Here is a 20245-nt window from a genome sequence, read left to right as displayed (position 1 = left end):
GATCTCTATTATGGTGTGCCCCCCCAGTCGGAAAGTAGTTCCCGCGCCCCTGGAAGTGCGGCGTTTGCGGCAGATGTTGCGCGCAAATAGCATATATCACCGCGTGCTACAAAACGTTTTAGTCAAACATTTAAAAATCGTTAGATATTTGCGCTGACGTCACACATTCAGAGGGGTATTCCTAAGCATTAGCCCCTCTGAATCAAAATGCTGCAATTTTGAAATTCAATATTTCCGATTTAAGGCATTTCTCGATGTTGTGAGTGCCGAAACCGGTAATTGTGAGCCAGGGCTACCCCATTTTGGCTATCTCAACTCAAGTCTAATGTTAAGGTGGGAGGGTCCCTTTAAGTAGATTATTAAATAATGCGTCCTTTTTCAATTTATCATTAAGTATGCTGACATAGCCAAGGCCTTCATTTTACAGCCTGGGTCTTAAACACTCACTAAGAGATGGGTACAGGTTCAGATGTCCTGGCAACATGCGTTTGGGTGTATGCGAGTAGTCCTGTAACAACTGACTGTTCGCGCAACGTTCAAGTTCACAAGTGCGACCACATTGAAAGCCAATTGGGCACCTCTGGAGACTGAAGGTCCGAGTATAATTGTCCGAGCAGCAGCTGTGTAATTTCCTCAGCTGATGGCTGGCTCGGCCCCGTTCCTGGGCCAGACGAGTACCTGGTGTGTCAGTGCCTGGTGTGTCAGGGCGAGTGTGTCAGGCCGGACGAGCTGTCCAGTGAAGGTGGGAGCGGGTGTCTGTGCGACATGGTGACACTGACTCTGTCTCTGCTCTGCCTCTGTGTGTCTCTGACTTACGGCAGCATTCCAGTGAGCCTCGATGGAGCCATCAGTGATCGATCCGGTGACATGGTGGCAGATGACCGGGTCGCAATCAATGAAGGTGAGATTGTGCGTTTGTGTTGTAGTGAAGAAATTATTGAACTGTAAATAACCAGACGGGAAAAAATCATCAAAACAACTACATCTGCTTCTGAGTGTTTATAAGAAAAAGAAAATTAAGTGCTTCAAACGAATGTGCCATAACAATATGGCATGTTTGCTGAACGTCTTATTATTATCAGGATTTCATGATCAACAAGAAAATTTTCTATATCTAACGCCGTCGTATCTACATATAGTAACGCGCCCTGTGCCCCTCTCGCGCCAGTGTGCGGTCTGCCGGCCAGCCTGAGTCGCCGGGTGGTGGGTGGTGAGGAGGCTGTGCGCGGCTCGTGGCCCTGGCAGGCGGGCCTCGTCACCAAGACCGGCACCCGGTACGCCCTGTACTGCGGCGGTACACTCATCAGCAGTCGACTGGTGGTCACCGCCGCGCACTGCACCATCATGTGAGACAGCGATCCTACTGATCAGCGAGCGACAAAGGCGGTAGTCCGTGGTGTTGCTATGTAAAATAGCGCACAGTCGTTACATCTTTATAAAGAAGCACGCAGACGCACTGGTATAGGCGTTACTGTTATGTACCTTCCATCAGTTATGCCACATTTGCTTTGACAATGCGTGCATAGCGTTCATAACATAGAGCACATGCGAGGTAAGCGACCATTGTCCATTACAATATAATGCCACTCCATATAGCTTTTCTGCGTAGAGAACTTGAATTCCGATTTCCCGTTCTATAGCGTACGTTTCCATGACTACCCATAACCCGCCGTCCCCATCTCTCGGGCGGCAGGTTTCTGCAGGGAATGGCCCGACCGCGTGCCCTGCGCGCCGCCGAAGTACGCGTCCTCCTCGGTGCACATAATGTCACCGACCCGAGCGACGGATTCTGGGTGCACGACGTGACCGAAATCCACCGGCACCCGCGCTTCGACTACGCCACCATCGACAACGACATCGCGCTGCTGCGCCTGCAGCAGCCGGTCGAGTTCGGGCCGCGAGTCAGTCCCGCCTGTCTGCCCGACACAGGTAGGTCTCAGCACTGTCCCCGCCTGTCTGCCCGACAAAGGTATATAGGTTCTCAGGACTGCCCCGCCTGTCTGTCCGACAAAAGTACGGAGAACTGTCCCCGTCTTCCCGACAAAGGTACTGAGAACCTGCCCGTCTGCCCCTCAAAGGACAGTGGGGATGCAGAGTAGAGCGGAGTCCAACGAAGGTCCGGTATCGCGATTGCGATAATCCTATTAGGACGGCTTCGGCTGTCGCCATTCTGAGAGAATGGCCTTTGATCATCGGTGACCATTGGGAGCTGGTCGACCTTACGGGCAATGACACTGATGGGCGGGGCAGTTCATCTCCATATACAGCTAAGAGCTAAATTTGAACTCCTACATACTATAAGTCTTCACTCATCGATATGCTTAGGATTAAAAAATCAGAGCGAAATGAATAATGACAATTGACAACCAACATTTATGCAAACGAAGTACAAAACAGCATATTCCAAAACGAGAGAAACATCTTCATAAAAAAATACGCAGCCAACGGTCATTGCCGTCATAAGCGCGTCTGACCAAAAAAGCCAAGGGATGTCAGACGCAATGTCGCTATCCTAAATTGGATATTTGTCTACTTAAATTATACAGGCACGATACTCTAATTTTACTTCTTTACACCATAAACAAGCAAGTCATTCACGCTTTCCTATAGCTTGTTTGCGAGTCATAAGTAGGTATAGGGCTCCACAGGCCTGCAGAGAAGGTGACACGCATTCGGCGGTAGCTCTGCCCGACCCTCCCCGCATGACCTGCCTCCCCTCTGCCCAGCTCCCTGGGGAGAGCTCGTCGATTCTCTCCGAGAGCGCCTTGTCAGCCCCTCATTACGGACAGCTGCCGACATCATCCGCAGGGGCGGATACAGGGGAGAGCAGTGGGAGGGAGGAGGAGGCTTCATCCGCAGAGGCGGACACAGAGGACAGCGGTTGGGGAGGGAAGGTTTATCCGCAGAGGCGGGCACAGGGGAGAACAGTGAATGGGGGAGGCTTCGTCCGCAGGGGCGGACACAGGGGAGAACAGTGGATGGGGGAGGCTTCGTCCGCAGAGGCGGACACAGGGGAGAGCAGTGGGGAGGCTTCGTCCGCAGGGGCGGAGACAGGGAGAACGGCAGGGAGCAGGGCCGTGTGCAGGACCGAAACTTGCAGGCGCTCCAGGTCAGCTATGCCTAACAAGAAGGCATTATGTAAATGTTATACTATGCATAGTGCAAATTAGGACCACTAAAACCCATGAAAGAATACGCTGCCTTTCACCAACCAGATTTACAGAAAGCTGTTAAACCCATCCTGTTGGGACAGGTGTGCCTTGGTGGGACAGGCCACCTGACCTCGCCGCTCAAACGGTTACCCCACAGGGACTTGTTTGTTTGTTTTGGAGTTGCCTTCTTCGAATGTCTAATTGGGTGGCCGTCAGCGCGGAACAAGAAGGCATGGGATCAAACATGAAGATAGGTCGATTTGGAAGGTAGTTAGATATGACGGATGCTTTGATAGGAAGATGATGGGACTGGTGCGTAAAGTGCAAAAGGAAACACACTTTTTAGTGTATTGCGGCCTGCTTATTATTTAATGTAATATTTAGCAGTTTGTTGTTTGTTTTGTTGGGTTAGGCCCTTTCGGTCGACAAGACCATTGCAGAGCCGGAAGGATGATAGGAATTAGGGGGAGACATTGGTCTGGGCAGGCACCCTAGTGAGTCGCCGGGGCTGAGCCCGTCCAGAGGACAGGCCACCCAGCCCCAAGGCACTCACTGCACCCGGCTACGGGGTGCGCTCCCTCAGGAGCAGCGGTGCCGCTCCAAGGGAGCAGCCCGCATGAGATAAAGTTGCCTGTCCAGCCCGGAAGGGGGTTGCGGCGTGGAGGAGAAGGATTTCTGTATCCCGAGGATAGAAGCACGGATAGGTGATATTTAGCAGTTCATATTACTCCTATACGAACACAAAAGAGACGCAGTTAGCCAAGCGACAAATAGCTAGTCCGTCGTGTTGGTGTCGGTGTGTCAGCAGCCCAACGGCTCTAGCGACACCAGGCGGCAGACGCTGAACTACAGAATGGTGGACCCTCCGTCGGTAGCCCTCGGGTAGGTAGGTAACCCGCCCGCCAATGTGGCTCACTCAAAACCTGAGCAGGCAGCATTCTGCTATCCGACCGGCCCTTATAGAAAATTAGCATCAATCATTCACCAACCATTTATTCCATCGACATGAAAGGCTGCAAAAATTGTGTTCTGTATTAGCCTTCCGTATCCACAGGATCGTGAAATTAGAACGACAGTTTTCGTTTAGAGAGATGGTGTAGGATAAAAACTGCACACATGTGCTAGGCTGCCAGCAAAACGAAAAATGTAAATCGCCTTCAAAACTATTTGTATTCACCTAGAAACACAAACACAAATAAGTGTAAAATATTTCTAAAGCAACCGAGAGCGAGTAAACGTTTAGCGTTTTGCACAATGGTTAAATTGATGCTGCAAGCTGGCAGTTCGATGGGCATGCCGGCGCAACTATATTAATATGTACTTACGTAGAGCTAACTCCGCCGCGATTTGTTCGCTGAAAGCCGCGGCCCTGCTACTAATGCGGTCATCTGCAGTTGGTGAGCGGCTCGCGCGGCTGAGCGATGCCGCCGTCCCGTATCGATTTGGCCCGTATACCTACTGCGTCTTGGATGGAGAGGCCCGCGGGAGCGCCGCTCCTGCTGCCCGTGTTCCGAGAAAAGTCTGCCGGGGTGGCAGCTGATATCGCCGGTTTTTTTAGGAAAGAGACTGTTTGAAGTTCAAATGATTTTACCTTTCGTACTGCTGGAAATGCCTGCTTCCCTCGACGTTTACATGCTGACCTATTATATACATATTCCTCTTACATAGGTAGGTACCGTTTGAATTATCTATTAGATATCTCTCCGATACCATCGAAGCCGTTTGACTTTAGACCTATCTCCTTTGATGACGACAGAATTATTGGATTAGAATGTAATTTAGGTGGCCACAAACTGCTTCTCGTTGGGGTTTATCTTCCGTATGACTCGAGACAAAACTTTGATCAATACGTGTACTATCTAGCTAAGCTCAAAGGAATCATCGATGATTTTGACTCACCCAATGTCTGCATTGTAGGCGACTTTAATGCTGACATCATCAAGCAATCTGACTTTGGAATTGAACTTGAATCATTCTGTCATGAGGCAGACTTACGCATTGCTGATGTGTTGTTATTGCCCCAGAGTTCAATCACTCATACTAATGATGGCAGTTGCACAGAATCTTGGATTGACCACATAGTCTGTACAAAGAGTCTTTACTCTCTCGTTCGTGCTGTTAGGGTTGATGTGTCGATTATGAGTTCTGACCACTTCCCAGTGTGTTGTGATCTGGAAATCATGACCACCGATCCTATCCCGGATTCACACGAGGCTGCTGAATCTGATCCTAGGTGGGTAGTTGATTGGTCTTCTGTTGACGAACTTGGTCTGAACAACTTTGCTATGGCCGCGAGGGAGCAATTGTCTAATATTGACGTACCGTTTGAGGCTATATTCTGTGCTGCCACTGACTGTAGTGTAGCCCACAGAGAGGCTATCAATGGTTATTATGAAGCGATAATTGATGCTATTAAGAGTGCTACTCTTACTACTGTGGCCAAACGAGCGCATGGTAGCTGTAAGCGAACAATCCCAGGTTGGACCGAGTTTGTGGAGGAGAAACACACCTTGTTCGGTGATGTTTACTCCCTTTGGTCCCTGGTTGGAAAGCCCCGTCAGGGCTACATCTACAGCCAGTTGCGAATGGCTAGGTCACAATTCAAGTATGCGCTTCGTTTTTGTCTTAAGAATGAGAAAGAGCTGCGAGCAAAATCACTAGCTGATAAATTTGCTAAAAACCCGCGCGACTTAGCAACTTTTTGGAAAGAAGTTCGTAAGCTTAACGCTGATCCGCCACTGGCCCAGTCTATTGGAAGCGTCAGTGGAGAGAAAAATATAGCGAACATGTGGAAGGATCACTTTGCTGATATTCTGAATAGTGTTGATGGCGATGACTGTAAAGAAGGTGTTCTGAATCAGCTTCGTAATGATGGTGAAGGTGCTGATATGTTCTCGGTTCCTAAGGTTTTAGAATCGATCCATGAGCTGTCGTCAGGTCGCTCTCCAGGTTGTGACAGTCTATCTGCAGAACATTTTAAGTTTGCGGGTGTTCCATGTGCTACGCATCTATCGTTATGTTTCTCGATGATGGTGAGACATGGCGTCTTGCCTCCTTCTTTGTCGAAGGTGATACTTCGCCCTATTGTGAAAGATCGGACAGGCAAATTGACTGATAAGGATAACTATAGGCCAATAGCTTTGGCCACGGTGAGCTCTAAAATACTGGAGCGGGTCATACTCACTCGATGTAAAGCAAGTCTTCTCACTAGCGATCATCAGTTTGGATTTAAGGAGGGCCACTCCACCGATATGGCTGTGTATGCGTTAAAAGAAATTGTGGACCACTATTTGCGCAATAGGAGTGCAGTCTTTGTCTGTTTTCTGGACGCTAGAAAGGCGTTTGATCGCGTGAACCATTGGACTCTATTTGATAAGCTGTTGAGTAGGGGAATGGATAATAGCGTTGTAAGGCTCCTCGTTCGGTGGCGAGACTCACAGAGGTATCATGTGCTTTGGGGTAAAACCCTCTCTGAGGAGTTCTCTGTGACGAATGGCGTAAGGCAAGGCGGGATACTCTCTCCGTACCTGTTTAATGCTTATACCGACCAGCTGTCAGAAAAATTGGACTTGAGTGGTGTAGGATGTCATTATCTGGGGAGTATAAACCACCTATATTATGCGGATGACATGGTGCTCCTATCCCCTACGCCACAGGGTCTGCAAAAAATGGTTGACATTTGTGCTGACTATGCAGGGAATCATGATATTGTGTTCAATACCAAGAAATCAGTGTGCATGTCGATTCTGCCTCCACTGTTTCGAAATATGATCCTGCCTGATATTGTGCTGTGTGGAAATGTTCTAGCTTATGTTGATCAGTACAAATATCTTGGCTTCCATATCACCAGCAGCCCCAAGAAAACTGATGATCTGGAAATCCAATATCAGTATCGTCTTCTTTGTTGTCGGGCAAACTCCCTGATCAGGAAATTTGCAATGTGCTCATATAATGTGAAACGGTACTTATACTCTACGTATTGTTCTAATGTACATGGTGTGCATCTGTGGCATTCTTATCGCTCTTCTGTGTCAAGGAAATTTACTGTTTGTTTCAACAATGCAGCTAGAATGTTCTTTGGTTATCATCGTTTCTGTAGTGCGTCCGACATGTTTGTGAATGAAAGAATCGATAACTTTATGGCGATGTATCGAAAGGCCGTCTATGGATTCATGACTCGCCTGAGCCAGACGGACAACCGAATCGTATCCTCCCTATATGAAAGTGATCTGGCATGTTATTCATCGATTCGGAGAGCGTGGTGCTCTGCCCTGTACAGTGGTACAATTTTGATGTGATGTGACTGGTACTGGACCTCGAGTCTGTCAAATACAGTTATCTCTCTCTCTCTCTCTCTTTACTCCGTCGTCGGCAAGATAGTCCGTTTCCTTGTCCCGGTTTGGTGTGTTTCTGAGATAATCAGTCACCGTCCCGAGCCACTGGGCTTAGCTCTGTCTCATACGAGCTGCTGCTCGAATAGTTCGTGTCCCAATTAGCATCCCGGGCTGCTGGGATAGTCCTGCCCGTTCCCGATCTGAGATCTGCCGATGGGATAGTGTGTCTCCCTTATCGCTCTGCTGAGATAGTCTGCCCGTCCGATCTGCTGGGACAATCCTTCCCGTCCCGGAGGGAGGGATAGTCTGCATCGTCCAATCTCCGCAGTGATAGTCCCGGCTCGATCTGCCGGTGGGACAGCCTTTTCCCTTCACGACCTGCTGGCATTGTCTATCGCTCGTCCCGCACTGCTGGGATAGCTCGTTCCAGTATCCCGAGTCGTAGTGATAGTCCGTTTCCCGTTCCGATCCTCCAGGAAAGTCCGACTCCCGTTCCGATCTACTGGGATATTCCGTATCCCGTTCAGCTCTGCCAGTGGTTCCCATCCGTTCCCATCCCGATCTGCTGGGATAGCTCGTCTCCCGTTCCGATCCGCCCGCAGGAGGCAATGTCAGACACCGCTAACGAGCCGGCGATTCTGCCCGCTAACGATGTGGTGTGCCGGGCGATTTCCCTCCCGTCCCTCCCCCCGGGCCGATCTTCTCCCATCTGGCCGATCATAGTCTCTCGCCGGCCAGAATCCATTACTCATCGTGCGGCATTAGCGCACACATGCACCATATGCATTTATCAGTGTTATCAATCTGGTGTACAGAGATGAATGATGCTTCGGTAGCGGATCTAAGATTTTGTAAGAGTTTTACTTGAACAACTTTTCTGTGAGGGTATGGAAAGAAGTGAGAACTGTTACCGTAGTGCTAAGCTACTACGGGCTTATACACTCTACATATTGAAAAGAAATGCAACTTAATTTTGCACCAATATTTACGAAAAACTCTACATATGTATGTATACATATGTATGTTACCACTCTACATGTGTAGGTAGGTAACACTCACATCCTGTTATTTTTCTGTCCGTATCAGTTATAGAAATGCGCGATCATTTAGAATGCCTACTGACTAGTAAGCATAATAAATCAGCACAAATAATCCACTACAATTACAAATACGACCTCGTCGAAGCTGGAATTGACACTGTCATCTGAGCTTGAACGGTAAATCTGCAATGAGCTGCCAGATTCCAACGTAACCCTAAATTATTTAGCTTACATAACTACGGCATAGCGTTCCCCGCGGCCACTGTCACTGGCCCCCCACGGAGAGATGAGACGGTGTCAGGCCGGCACCTCGCTGTTTCGGAGATTGCCGTTCCGCCGGCCGGAAGTCAGCAGTTGTTCCATTGGATAACTGCCCTTATAACCCTTACGGGACTGTCCGAGATTGTCCAGACGAGTCGGGGGCGGCATGGCTAGTCTCTGTGGGGCGATTCAGGGCTGTTCGACGGAGTTGGGGTGTCATCTTGAGTCTCTGCGAGACCGTCTATCGTTCAGGGTTGCATAAGGGCCTTGGGGTGCAGTCGCTAGTCTATCCACGAGGCCGACTGGATAACAGCGTAGTTGACTTCATCCGGGTCGAACATGAATGGACATTGAATAGGACTGTTGGAACCCATGACTCATTACGCTGGAGTCACTCTGCATGTTTTTTTATGACGAATTCTTGTGAATTTGCTGGCATTCCGTAAATGAATGATGTACGAGTACTGTATGTAGAGGCGTCACTGACCAATTGCCCGTCCCCATGAGAGTCATGGCCCATGACCACTCGCCCTTCCCCAGATTCAGTCACTGAATAGTGAATAGGTATGTGCCTTTCCCCATAACACAATCGCTGACCAGTGGCCACCCCTCCCTCTCTCAGAGACGGTCTACGCGGGCCGCTGGGCCACGGTGACCGGCTGGGGCTCCACCGCCTACCAGGGCCGGCCCAGCGCCGTACTGCGCGAGGTCCACGTGCCGCTAATGTCCAGCGCTCAGTGCAGGCGCACTACATACGGCAGCATCATCACCCGCAACATGATCTGCGCGGGCCTGCCGGCCGGCGGACGCGACTCCTGTCAGGTCAGTGGGCGAACCAGGGAGGCTTGGTAATAACCATTAGATTTATGAAAGATAATCGAGGAAAAGTGTTTTATTTACAGATGTCCTTATTGCTACAGTGGATACGATGAGGCAACAAGTGATCAGTATGATGCGTATCTTCAGCAGTTCCGCGTGTTTTGGAATAATGTACATAATAAGCTCCTATTGGCACTAAGTCCCATACAGTTTCACTTGCAGCCAGCAAAGCGACCACGTTCAACAGGTGGGACAATTAGCTCCTATGAATTATTATCGAATGGGCTCCGCCTGCCATGAGCTTTGAACACGAAACTCCACTCACTCAATTTGCTCAGACTAAATTTAGGCTGAATCCACTACGCATGTCTCAGAGAAGTCCGCTTCACGTTCGGCCGTGTCTGAGTGTCTGACCGCCCGGCTACTGATTTCGGCCCGCCCAACTGATCCCGGATCTGATTTCCGTTTTGCCCACTGTCAGGGCGACTCGGGCGGCCCGCTGGTCGTTCGCCACGCCCACCGCTGGCGACTGGTGGGCGTGGTCAGTTTCGGCTTCCAGTGCGCCACCGCCGGCTACCCGGGCGTCTACACGCGCGTCCAGAACTACGTCGACTGGATCAACTGGCACATCGACAACGAGATCCGCGGCTGACCAGCCACTGACTCCCCTGTGTTCAAAGGAATATCCCGTGACGGGTTGTACTCGTATGTACTTGCCGAACTTATTTCCTCTTATGAAAGGATTCAATTTAAAGAACACCCATCTGAAATAGTTACAATCAATAATAAATCCGGTACTTTTCAATGCTTTGGAGCCACCAAGTGGTTTAGTGCGATGCGTAATGGTAACTTATCTTCAGTAAACTTTAATAGCATTTTAAATACAGGGAATAATCGCTTGGCCTATTATTACGAAAGCATCAACATCAATTAAACCCGAGCTCGTAATTCGTGAATTATAATGTAGATTAGCAGTTGCAAAAGCTTAGAATTCCGAACCTTAGCTCCTAGTTTAACTCAATCTCTTTACGCCTACACCGACGATAAAATGACGAATGGATTAAGAACATGTTGAAGAAGCTCGTTGCAACAAAAAGTCTTCGGAGAAATAAAAGAAGTGCGTTCTTAAATGTGGTGTGAACCGTAAAGCAAATAAAACATAACTGAACAGAAATGGACCATGTGAATCAACACTTCAAGTGTATGGATACTCATAGAGGCGCCACAATGAAAATGAATCAGTGTGCGACATGCCGGCTCTGGGCTAGCGCGAAGTTTGAATAACTCGTGTAAACGAGACGGAGTGTCTCTCAGGTCGGCCAGGCTCGCTGATTTTCGGGCGTCAGCAGGCATGCGGTATGTCGGCACTGAGCCAGGACAGAGTTAGAGCGGCCTTCACACTAATCTGGGAGTGGGATGACCGATATGAGAAGGGCTCTGACCATCGTGTGGTCACCGAATGACCAGCTGTCTGCCAATACAGGCTCCCCAGTTATCCCACCATCCATGGGGTGCCAACCTTGTATTTATCCGCACATCATCAATGATTTAAACAACGTTGCAAATACTATTAAAAGGCCCACTCCCAGTGCCTAATGTTCATCGAGCTTTCCAGTTTCATGCCGTGCAGTGAGACAAAAACATCCATTTAATTTACAAATTTATTTACATATTGTTCCGAAACTTGATAAAACAGATTTGCCGGATGGTACTGACTGATGATGCTGACTCTTCTGTGATGTCAAGTTAACGGAAAGGACTCGGGCACAACGGACAACGGACCGACACGGACCACGGACAGACGACCACGGACAGACGGACAGACGAGCGCTCCGCCACGCCGGCCGGTCGGCACCAGGCAGCGGAGCGGGCGCGCACACTCCCGCGCCAGAGCGTCAACACCGACTTACGTCGGGGCGCTCTCTGCAGCGGGAGCTGACTAGATCGCACTCAGTCCGCCCTGGCGAGAGGGCTCCGGACGCGGCACGCCACACGCACACGCACAGCGGCGCGCGACACGCACCAATATTCACACGCACACATCACGAGTGAAATATACATATGTATGGGTTCGAGCTGGCGGAGCTTATAAAAAAAAAATTCCCTGGAAGTGAAGGTGGCCGGCGCCGCCACTGTGTCGGCCGCGTCGCTGCCGCCCGGGCCGAGGGGGCGGCGGCGGCGGTCGGCGGCGGCGGCGCCGGCTCGCGCGCGCCGCGCTCACCACGCGCAGACTGCACACAGCTGCTGAGCGAGGCCGCCAGGTGACTCGGCGGCCGGGAGGCCACCTCCCAGTGAAAGATGGGTCGAGATGTTGGTTCGTTTACCTGGAAACACGCATAGACGGTCAAACGGGCGAGTCAAACGTTGACGATTGTCAGATTATTTGTTGTATATAAGCTAATGAGCCACTGAAAACTAAAATGGATCAATTATCTTAGAGAATTCGCCATTGATAATGAAATATGAATAAAGCATTTCTAGATACAGATAATATGAAAAGAAAATAAATGTTTGCTCGAAGCAAACATTGACGATGAGATAAAACATTGCGATACCAGGCGAAGCAAATAGAGCGATTTATACATCATTCAGGTACTGCCGTTCCCAGTTTATCATCGTTAGTTGCTGGAGGAGAAACACAAGCTGGAAGCATGCACGGTTCACATAAGTCACAGCGTTTGGGAGGACGTAGCGTTGTCTGCTTTCAATGCTATCATAGTTGATCACAAAATCGCTTTCTTTTCGCTTCCTTTCAATATTCAAGTGTTCAGTATCGTTTGGTGTCAGGCTGTACAACATAAATATCAATCATCCTTTTATAAAATTAATGTCTTCTTCGACAGAGAAAACAATATTGGGAAGATCACGACAACATGTAGAAGTCAATTAAGAATCATTGAGTAAGAATTAAGAAACTTTGAGTACAACGGAGCATCCGCTCGAGGATTGATAGCACTTTCCCACCATCATTCGTCGAATCATGCCGAATGCACGTGCTCTTGAAACAATTCAATATATACAGAATGTTACACGATTATGGCAGCTGGAAATCACCAACCGAAGGTAAACTTAAAATAATAGTCACTTTGCCGATTTCACGGGATCGGACTGACCGCTTTTCACTGCATGCGGATTCGCATACCACCGTTTCTTTCCATTCCAGACATGCGACCATTCACTGGCCACCAAGTTACCTGTTTCGAGCCAGACTTTGGAGAGGCCACTGCTATAGGGGCACTACGCGACCGAGTCGGGGAAAGGACCAGCCATCAACCGCTTGATGAACCCTAGGGATAAGACGAGCCGGCGGGGTCAGGCGGGGTCAGATAAGCGGCACACGGGCACCAGTTAGTCGGCGTTGGACGATCACTGAAGCTGGCGGTCAGATGTCCACACATACGAGTGGTGAGCTCTAGTGTCTACATGTAGGACAGAGCGGCATGGCGCGACGACTGGGCAGTATGGCAACGTCAATACGCAGAGCAGCAAGCTCTCCGCGGTGCCTTTCGCTGAGCTTTTACAGAGGCGAAGCTCGCACAGCTGCTGGAAGCCGTTCGAGAGAGACGTGACGGCGGCAGACGCTACAAAGCTAGGCTCTGTGTACCTGCGGAGGAACTGCGCCGACGCGCTTACTTCTTCTCGGGGTTGGGGCCGGCCAGTAGCCGTTTTACAAAGGCTGTAACAGAGCCACCGATTGGACAAGGCTGTTACAGAGAGCAGGAGCACGCTCAAAAGTATGTCATGAGACCCGTGGTTGCTGGTCAGAGAGGGTTGCAGGGGTCAATAGGGTCTGAAAAGCGCCGTCATTCAGAGGTCGCTTGGGTGAAATGTCAAGGGTGAGTGGTTCAAAGCGGGGTGGAAGAGCCCGCGCTAAGTCCCCGAAGTGCTCCGGGGTTGGGGCAGCTCAGGTGACGTGCGTCGGAGGCAAACTGTAGCTGTTCCAATGGGGGTATTGGTGCGTGAAGGTACGATCTACACGGTGCAATCTACATGCGGGAACCGGGTGGCTGGGGTGGTAAATCGGTCAGCAATAGGGCAGCTACCTCTGAGCTTGAATGTCGAAGTTTGCGAATTTACTTCGCATCCGGGAAGGGGCCGGCTATCAGCTTTTTGACGAAGGCTGCAATCAATAGCGTCACATGTGGGTCACATGCAGTCTCGCTGCCAAATCCCTCGACTGTAAACTCTTAGACGACATGTCATAATCTACTCTGTCTCACCTACACAACGCTGCAACTAACTACAACTCAACAGCATCCCCCAAAACACCAGCACATACTACAATCAGTGTCACACTGTCACACTACCCAACGACTACGTCAACGGTGTGACACCACAGCCGCTGCGACCCACTGCTGCAAACTGAGGTAGGATCATCACGACAGTTCCTCGATACCGCATTCAACCCGCTACTGAGAATGGTGAACTCTGGGCTAGCCCTGCTAGGGCATATCTATCATACGTGCAATTCTGAAAACGCAGGCACACTGGTACGATTCTGGACCACTCTAAGGGCCTACGATACGTCTGCTCTTACTAAGTACTGAAATCCTTGAGGCACCACTTACGCGTCATTGATGATATACTTAAATGATTTTTGCGCGTTCATTTCAGCATGGTGGTGAGTTTCTTAAGGAAAGCTGAAACACCCAGATAATTATTGCGAATCCTGAACAATAAGGGGATTGCAGAACAATTTGAGCTAAAATTAAGTGATGAAAATCTATGTAGGCAGGACGAAGTTAACAAGACAAAAAAAAAAAAAAAAACACGCTCACTGCTCATGTCCTAACATAATTCAATAAAACACTGGGCCCATACCGATCCGCCCCAATCACCTCCATCACTGTCCCCTCCCGCTACCCCAGCGTTCCCGTGCACCCCACTTACGCTCGTAAGGAATAAAGCCGTCCTCATCCTCTTCGTCGCAGCACTCGGCCATGATGTCGTTGACCTCCTTTTCCGTCAGCCGCTCACCTGGAGAGGACAGCAGCACGGTCAGCTACCGCGTCAGCAGGCTGAGCAGCTCCCTAAACCAGACTCGGCAAACACACCCGCTCCCTGGGTGTTAGCGGGGCGGCCAACCCAGCAACAACGTGAACTTGAAGTGAATAGGCGAGTGATTTATAGTGAATAGGAGTTGATTTCAGTGGATAAAACGCGTAATGTGTATAGCCCGTATAGCCAATGTATGTCGTAAATGACACGCAAAATGGCGAACATTTTAACAAACGAGAGATAACATTACAATACTGATGAACGCTGATAGGTACTGTTGAGCAATCATACGCACTCCGTACTTAACGGCTCAAGGACCAGAGGACAGAGCAGAGAAGAGGAAGAGAGCGTCACTGACCGAGAGAGAGCAGCACGTGCGACAGCTCAGCCGCCATCATGGTGCCGTTCTCCGCCTTGTCGTACAGCTTCAGGCACTCCATGAAGTCTTCGTAGCCACCCTGGTCCTTGTCCTTCTTGACCTGCGAGAAGATGGGCAGGAACTCGTCCAGCTTCAGCTTCTTCTGCTCTGTAAACAAAACGATAGAGACGGTGTCATTAAAAATCGTAGAATCTTTCGATCAAGAACTCACAACAAATGAGAGCAAGCTTGCGCATCAGCAATCGTTAACAGAGTGAATTACTGATGAAAATGTGGACGCGAAATAATCGAACGAAATAAAAAAATCATCGATTTGTTAATAACAATTCAAAGGAGTAAATATTTATTACCGAGCGGTATTTAACGGCTCGCTAAAAAAAAAAAAAAAACAGCACCGGTATGCACTTACTCTTGATCTTCTGTCCGCCCAGCTTCTCGATCATGGCCAGGGTGGGGTTGAGGTTGAGCGCACGCAGCACGTCGCCCAGGTAGTAGGCGTCAACCTCATCCTTGCCTTCGAAGTCGTAGATGGAGAAGGCGAACTGAGCCCCTGAAAATGAAATGACGCTGTCAAACGAGGCGTGATTATTATTTTAGTTATTGCCATGGATCTTGGTGGTTCAGCTCAGAAGCTGTGCTGTACGCAAAGCTATCCGAGCCGAGCGGTGTAATGGCGAGAGCCCGGTTCGATCCGTTTTGATGTCAAGAGTTCACTGTTAACTTCTGACGAAGATTGTCTGCACTCTGCAGTCAGTGACAATGATTGCAGTAAAGGACAGATGAAGTCGGGAAGCGGGGCGGGCCCTGTCCGACTATGTGAACACGTTTGTTCTAAACTTTTGATTAATCAAAGCAAAAATGTAGCATTTTGAAACTCAGTTGTAATTCGCATCGACTTTGCCGACTTCCAGACCACATCTCCCATCCAAGCCAGAAAGCACGCGACGGGCCACGGGCCGAGCGGCGGGTAGTTTAGACTGCCGTCGCTAAATGGCAGGACCAAGCACGCCTGAAAGCTATGCTGTACCGCACGACAGTTGGAGATTCCCGCCGCTAGATGGCAGAGCACCCGCACCGCCCGGAAGCTATGCTGTGCCGCCTAGCACGATGCCTTCGGCCGACCATAAGGCGGCGGTAGCCTCTCTGGCATGCAAGTTTCTACTAATCAGATGGTTAGTGCGCCTACGGCAGAAAATCTTCTGCGTGTAGTTTTTTGTCATACGACAAAGGGTCAAGTCGCAGTGTCGTTAAAATAAAGGAAGATTCACAAAACCATGAGCAAAAGAAATGCAATTTGCACTCTCTATCTTCATTCTCATATCAGTAAGTACTTTTGAGCCGAATAAGGAATTCCTGGGGAAGCCAATGCAAAGGTCATTCCCCGAAGGTTCACCTGCCTCCGCATTTAGCTGTTCGCTTCGTCACAGATTGGCTAACCTAACAGTGAACAGTTAGGTGCGACATGTGCTAGTGCTCCCAGAAGACCAGCTACTTTGTGAGGCGCCGTCAGCGCCGTAAGGTGGGCTCTCTCCCTGGCGGCACCTGCTAAACATCGCTGGCGCAGCGGCCTGTCACCGGCGCCGAACACGCCAGCCGCCGAGTCGGGTTACGTGCCAAGAATAACGGCAGAGCGTCACTGCATCAGCCGCGCTGTGCAGACAGACCACGCCGCTCTCTGCTCACCATACTGAGCCCCGGGAGCACTGAGGAGACGCCGTGCTGTAGAACGGTGTCCACAGTCTGCATCTGCTGCAGTTAAGGGGGCAATAGTACTGGTGAGGAGCATAATATTTTTTTCTTCTGTTTTCTGTTCGGAGAAAGAGCCATTAAGGCATTCATCTAGCACAGGGTCGAATCGAAATTCAAGACAATGCTCTCAGCCGTGAATGGGAAAAGAAATCAGTGTGCAACCAAACACAAAAAGGCAGTTTGGATACTTATCCCAAAAAGCATGTGAAACGCGTTCTACCGCCGCCTTTTAAAAATTAGGAGATAGATTCAGGACTTTAAAAGGCCTTTTAGCAATGAACGTGAACTCAATGCTTATCATCTCACAGCGTCAAAGCTGGCAACCATTAGTTACAGCATTGTACTGAAATCTTTCTTCGATTATCTTTCCCAAGGAAAGGTAGACGAGATGCGAATTTTTTCGAGATTTTACGCGTTCATCTGCGGAGAGTCCCTACATGGCGGGCCCTCGTGACATGAGCGTGACCTGTGGCGCCGCGCGGCCCGTCGGTCGGGCTGGCGGGCCGAGGCCTGCCCGCTGGCAGCCGAGATGGGCCCGCATAGTTCCGGCAGAGGCCGGGCCGCGCCCGATTTAGAGCGGGCACCTGCCAGAGGCCGGTGGCGCCGCGCCGCGCCGCGCCGGGCCGGGCGGGGCCGCTGCTGGCACCCGGCCAGCTGGGTAGTCATCGACGGTGGCGCAGAATTTTCCGCAGACTCCGCCACCGGCAGAATATTACACTGATCATGAGAAATAATGGGAGCGACCGATCCGAGAGTTGGTTATGATGGCCATTTACAGTATCCGCCCTCCGGCACTGGTGTAAGAGGCTGAACAGCCGCCGACAATCCACAGGGGCCACCGTTGGCCCACGGCGAAATTTGATACTCGCGCTGTTAATCATAAGCAGGACAACGCTCTAACCATATAGCAATCTACACATTGATATGCAATGGGCATGCCACAGCACAGATGCTTTGAAAGCCAGCATGTAATTTATAAATGCAATAAAGTATATTGCATATAAGTCATCATAAATAAATAATCGCTAGGAAAATTATAGGTGCAACTCAATTGTCGTTAAACTCAGCGCTATAAAACATCTCACTCAAAATACTACAGAAGCAAAAAGGTGTTTATCAAACTTACGCCCCCAACCAACTGCGAAATATTTCCCACTTGGCAGCAACTTATGAGAAAGCTCTGTTAATTTTATGTGCCTTCCTTTGTTCCCAAGAGTGCGGCTTAGGCCAGCCAGTTGCATTATTATGTCACACAAGTGACAGATAGATGGTATGATACTCACTCTCAACATCTCTGGCAGCGAGGTCGGCCTGCAACACAGAAGGAAACGACCGTCAATGATGGACATATTGAGGAAGGTGATATACACGTATACTTTGATGAGCAACTCGGACACAATTAAGTGCTAATAGCGTATGACGAATCATCTCTGGTCTTTTTCCTTTCATAGAGAGAAAAGGCAAGTGTTAAATGAAGCCAAAGTATCCAGATGCAAAAGTGAAAGCGCAACTTCACTACTTAAGAAGGCAATCTGGCGTAAAAGCTATAAGAGAACGTGCAGATAATATTTGAAATTTAGCATTCATATAGCACTATCCGTCTCTGCTACAAGCAAGCACAGTCTCTGATCAGTTGGTAGCAACATCACCGGAGGGTGCGCTCTGACGCGAGCGGCGGGTCTCTCTCCGCTAGCCGCCGATCTCCGCAGAGGGTCGCTGGTCTTCAGGTCACTGGCGCGCGTCACCACTGGTGCTGTGCTCACAGTCTCACTGACAGCGCCGGCCGCGGCGCGCGCTGAGCTCTTACCATGATGTTGTTCGTGCGGTGGGATGTTGCGCAGTGCACCCCTCGCTGGCTAGACCCGAAGTGAACCGGCACACCGGCCGACACTCGGTGGCCCTCCCAATTTAGGGGAGCAGAGGGCGCACCGGTCGACACCTAAAAATACCCAGATGGATTCCTGCCTTCCGCGGCCAGGCTGGGTCGGGCCGGCCGCCGGCGCCGGGCGGTGGCGGCGCTGCTGGGACGGAGGTCCGTCACACGATACAGAGGTGCCAAAGCTGGGGGTGTCGGGGGCCGCGCGGACCATGGCCACCCCAAACGGTCACTGGGCCGCCCCGGGGGCGGGGGCAGTAAAGGCTGACCCGAGCAGTACCTAACCCTATCGGGCGAACGGTTCGGCGATATGGGATACTGGATGTTGCTCCCGGGAAAACCCGGAAGGAAAGAGCATATACTAAGAAGTTTGAGGGGAGCTCGTTGAGGCGAGTTGAAAGGGAGGAACATAGGCCATCACTAAGTGATAAGCTTCAGGTAAATGCTGGCTTCCTATAAGGCAGCTCCCACGGTCTTTGGGCTATATGGCGTGCTCTTACGACAAACCGAGGTCAAAATGAAACGAATGCGATATATTGTTAAAAAAAAACCTGTTAACCGTATACCTACCACAATGCTACATTTCAAGGCATTGACATTGACATTCAAGAAATAACATGAACAGACGGTTCGCTTACTTTTTCGGTGATGTTCAGCTGTTACTCGGCGTGCCGTGCGGGTGCCGCGCAAGGTCAGGTCACCAGCCAGCTGCCGCCGCGGAGGACCACCAGCTGAAGAATTTGTGTTGGCGCTGGCTGGCCGCCGTCGCCAGGCACCGACGCTGACTCACTAGAACGACACGCTTATCGCCACTGAGGCCGAATAGCTTATGAACCAAAGCGTTTTTCACGCATGAACATTGAACACGATAGAAAAAGAATGTTTTCAGGCAGATTCTAACGAGGCTCGCTCTAAAAATCCAGCACTGTTTTTGACGCCTTCATCGAATATCGAGCGCCAGTAGGCATATTGTAGGCATATATTACTAGGTGCTAATCTTGAAGCAAGCATCCCTAAACTAGCCTGTATCGATAACTGCATGACCTTGAACTCGGGGACAACTTGGTCCTCGCCGGCCGAGGGGGGGGGGGGCGGATGCTGCCCCCCCACCCTAGTTTTTTTTCGCGATAGCTCCAAACACGCCGGCGATAGAAAGCTGAAACTTGGCTTACCTGACCTTTCATCCAAGTCGCATCTTGTGACACCAAGCGCATTTTCAGGTCAGGTCAGGTCACTGACCTATGACGTCATAAGTGAACCTCTGCACGGTCCTCAGATGTCGCAACTTCGCAACGCCCTCAGTGCCAGAGAAACTTATACAAGGAGATGAAACTTGCAGGATTTAGTATCCTCCAGAGGTCTCACAACGTGCATACTTTATTTATTCATTTATTTATTTATTCAAGTAATCACCAACAGGGCGGACCCCCACTGACAGGCGAAGTCAAACTAACACTATACATGATAAACAATGATATACGGGCAAACAATGCAGAGTAAACAGTAGGTAAATATTACGATAAATATAGCTAAAAAATATAATGCACAAACAATATGTGAGTTAAGATGAATCTAAAAAAAACGAGCTTGTAAAAAGGCTCTATGACTTTAAAAAGATGATATATACTTCAAAACAT

General features: G+C 49.9%; 2 protein-coding genes across 12 annotated transcripts; one reads left to right on the top strand and one right to left on the bottom strand.

Moving 5' to 3' along the window:
* Positions 1-674: 674 nt before the first annotated feature.
* On the top strand, positions 675-10730 carry LOC122389217 (chymotrypsin A-like). Its single transcript, XM_043381024.1, has 5 exons — positions 675-901; positions 1169-1346; positions 1694-1929; positions 9410-9609; positions 10088-10730. Exons 1-5 carry the CDS (start codon positions 766-768, stop codon positions 10256-10258), a joined length of 921 nt encoding a protein of 306 aa, XP_043236959.1. The 5' UTR covers positions 675-765; the 3' UTR covers positions 10259-10730.
* A 523-nt stretch (positions 10731-11253) lies between these two features.
* On the bottom strand, positions 11254-18727 carry LOC122389218 (myosin light chain 1-like). 11 transcript variants are annotated; one of them, XR_006257930.1, is made up of 8 exons: positions 18540-18656; positions 18016-18043; positions 15393-15533; positions 14963-15130; positions 14497-14583; positions 14175-14246; positions 11822-11930; positions 11254-11736 (listed from the first exon to the last, which is right to left on the bottom strand). XR_006257930.1 is itself a non-coding variant. In XM_043381026.1 (7 exons), exons 1-6 carry the CDS (start codon positions 18540-18542, stop codon positions 13680-13682), a joined length of 474 nt encoding a protein of 157 aa, XP_043236961.1. In that variant the 5' UTR covers positions 18543-18727; the 3' UTR covers positions 11254-11930; positions 13650-13679. The 11 variants fall into 11 exon arrangements, 4 of the variants coding, with proteins under 4 accessions (XP_043236961.1, XP_043236963.1, XP_043236964.1 ...); XR_006257926.1 differs by lacking the exon at positions 14175-14246 and adding an exon at positions 13650-13726; XR_006257927.1 differs by lacking the exon at positions 14175-14246 and adding an exon at positions 13650-13726 and having other exon boundaries at positions 11254-11733.
* Positions 18728-20245: the final 1518 nt, after the last annotated feature.

This window comes from Amphibalanus amphitrite, unplaced genomic scaffold (genome assembly GCF_019059575.1).
Source record: "Amphibalanus amphitrite isolate SeventyFive unplaced genomic scaffold, NRLGWU_Aamphi_draft 000349F_arrow, whole genome shotgun sequence".
In the NCBI taxonomy this organism is placed as follows: Eukaryota; Metazoa; Arthropoda; class Thecostraca; order Balanomorpha; family Balanidae; genus Amphibalanus; species Amphibalanus amphitrite.
Note: the sequence above shows the minus strand (reverse complement) of the source record. Positions and strands in the feature narration are given on the sequence as shown.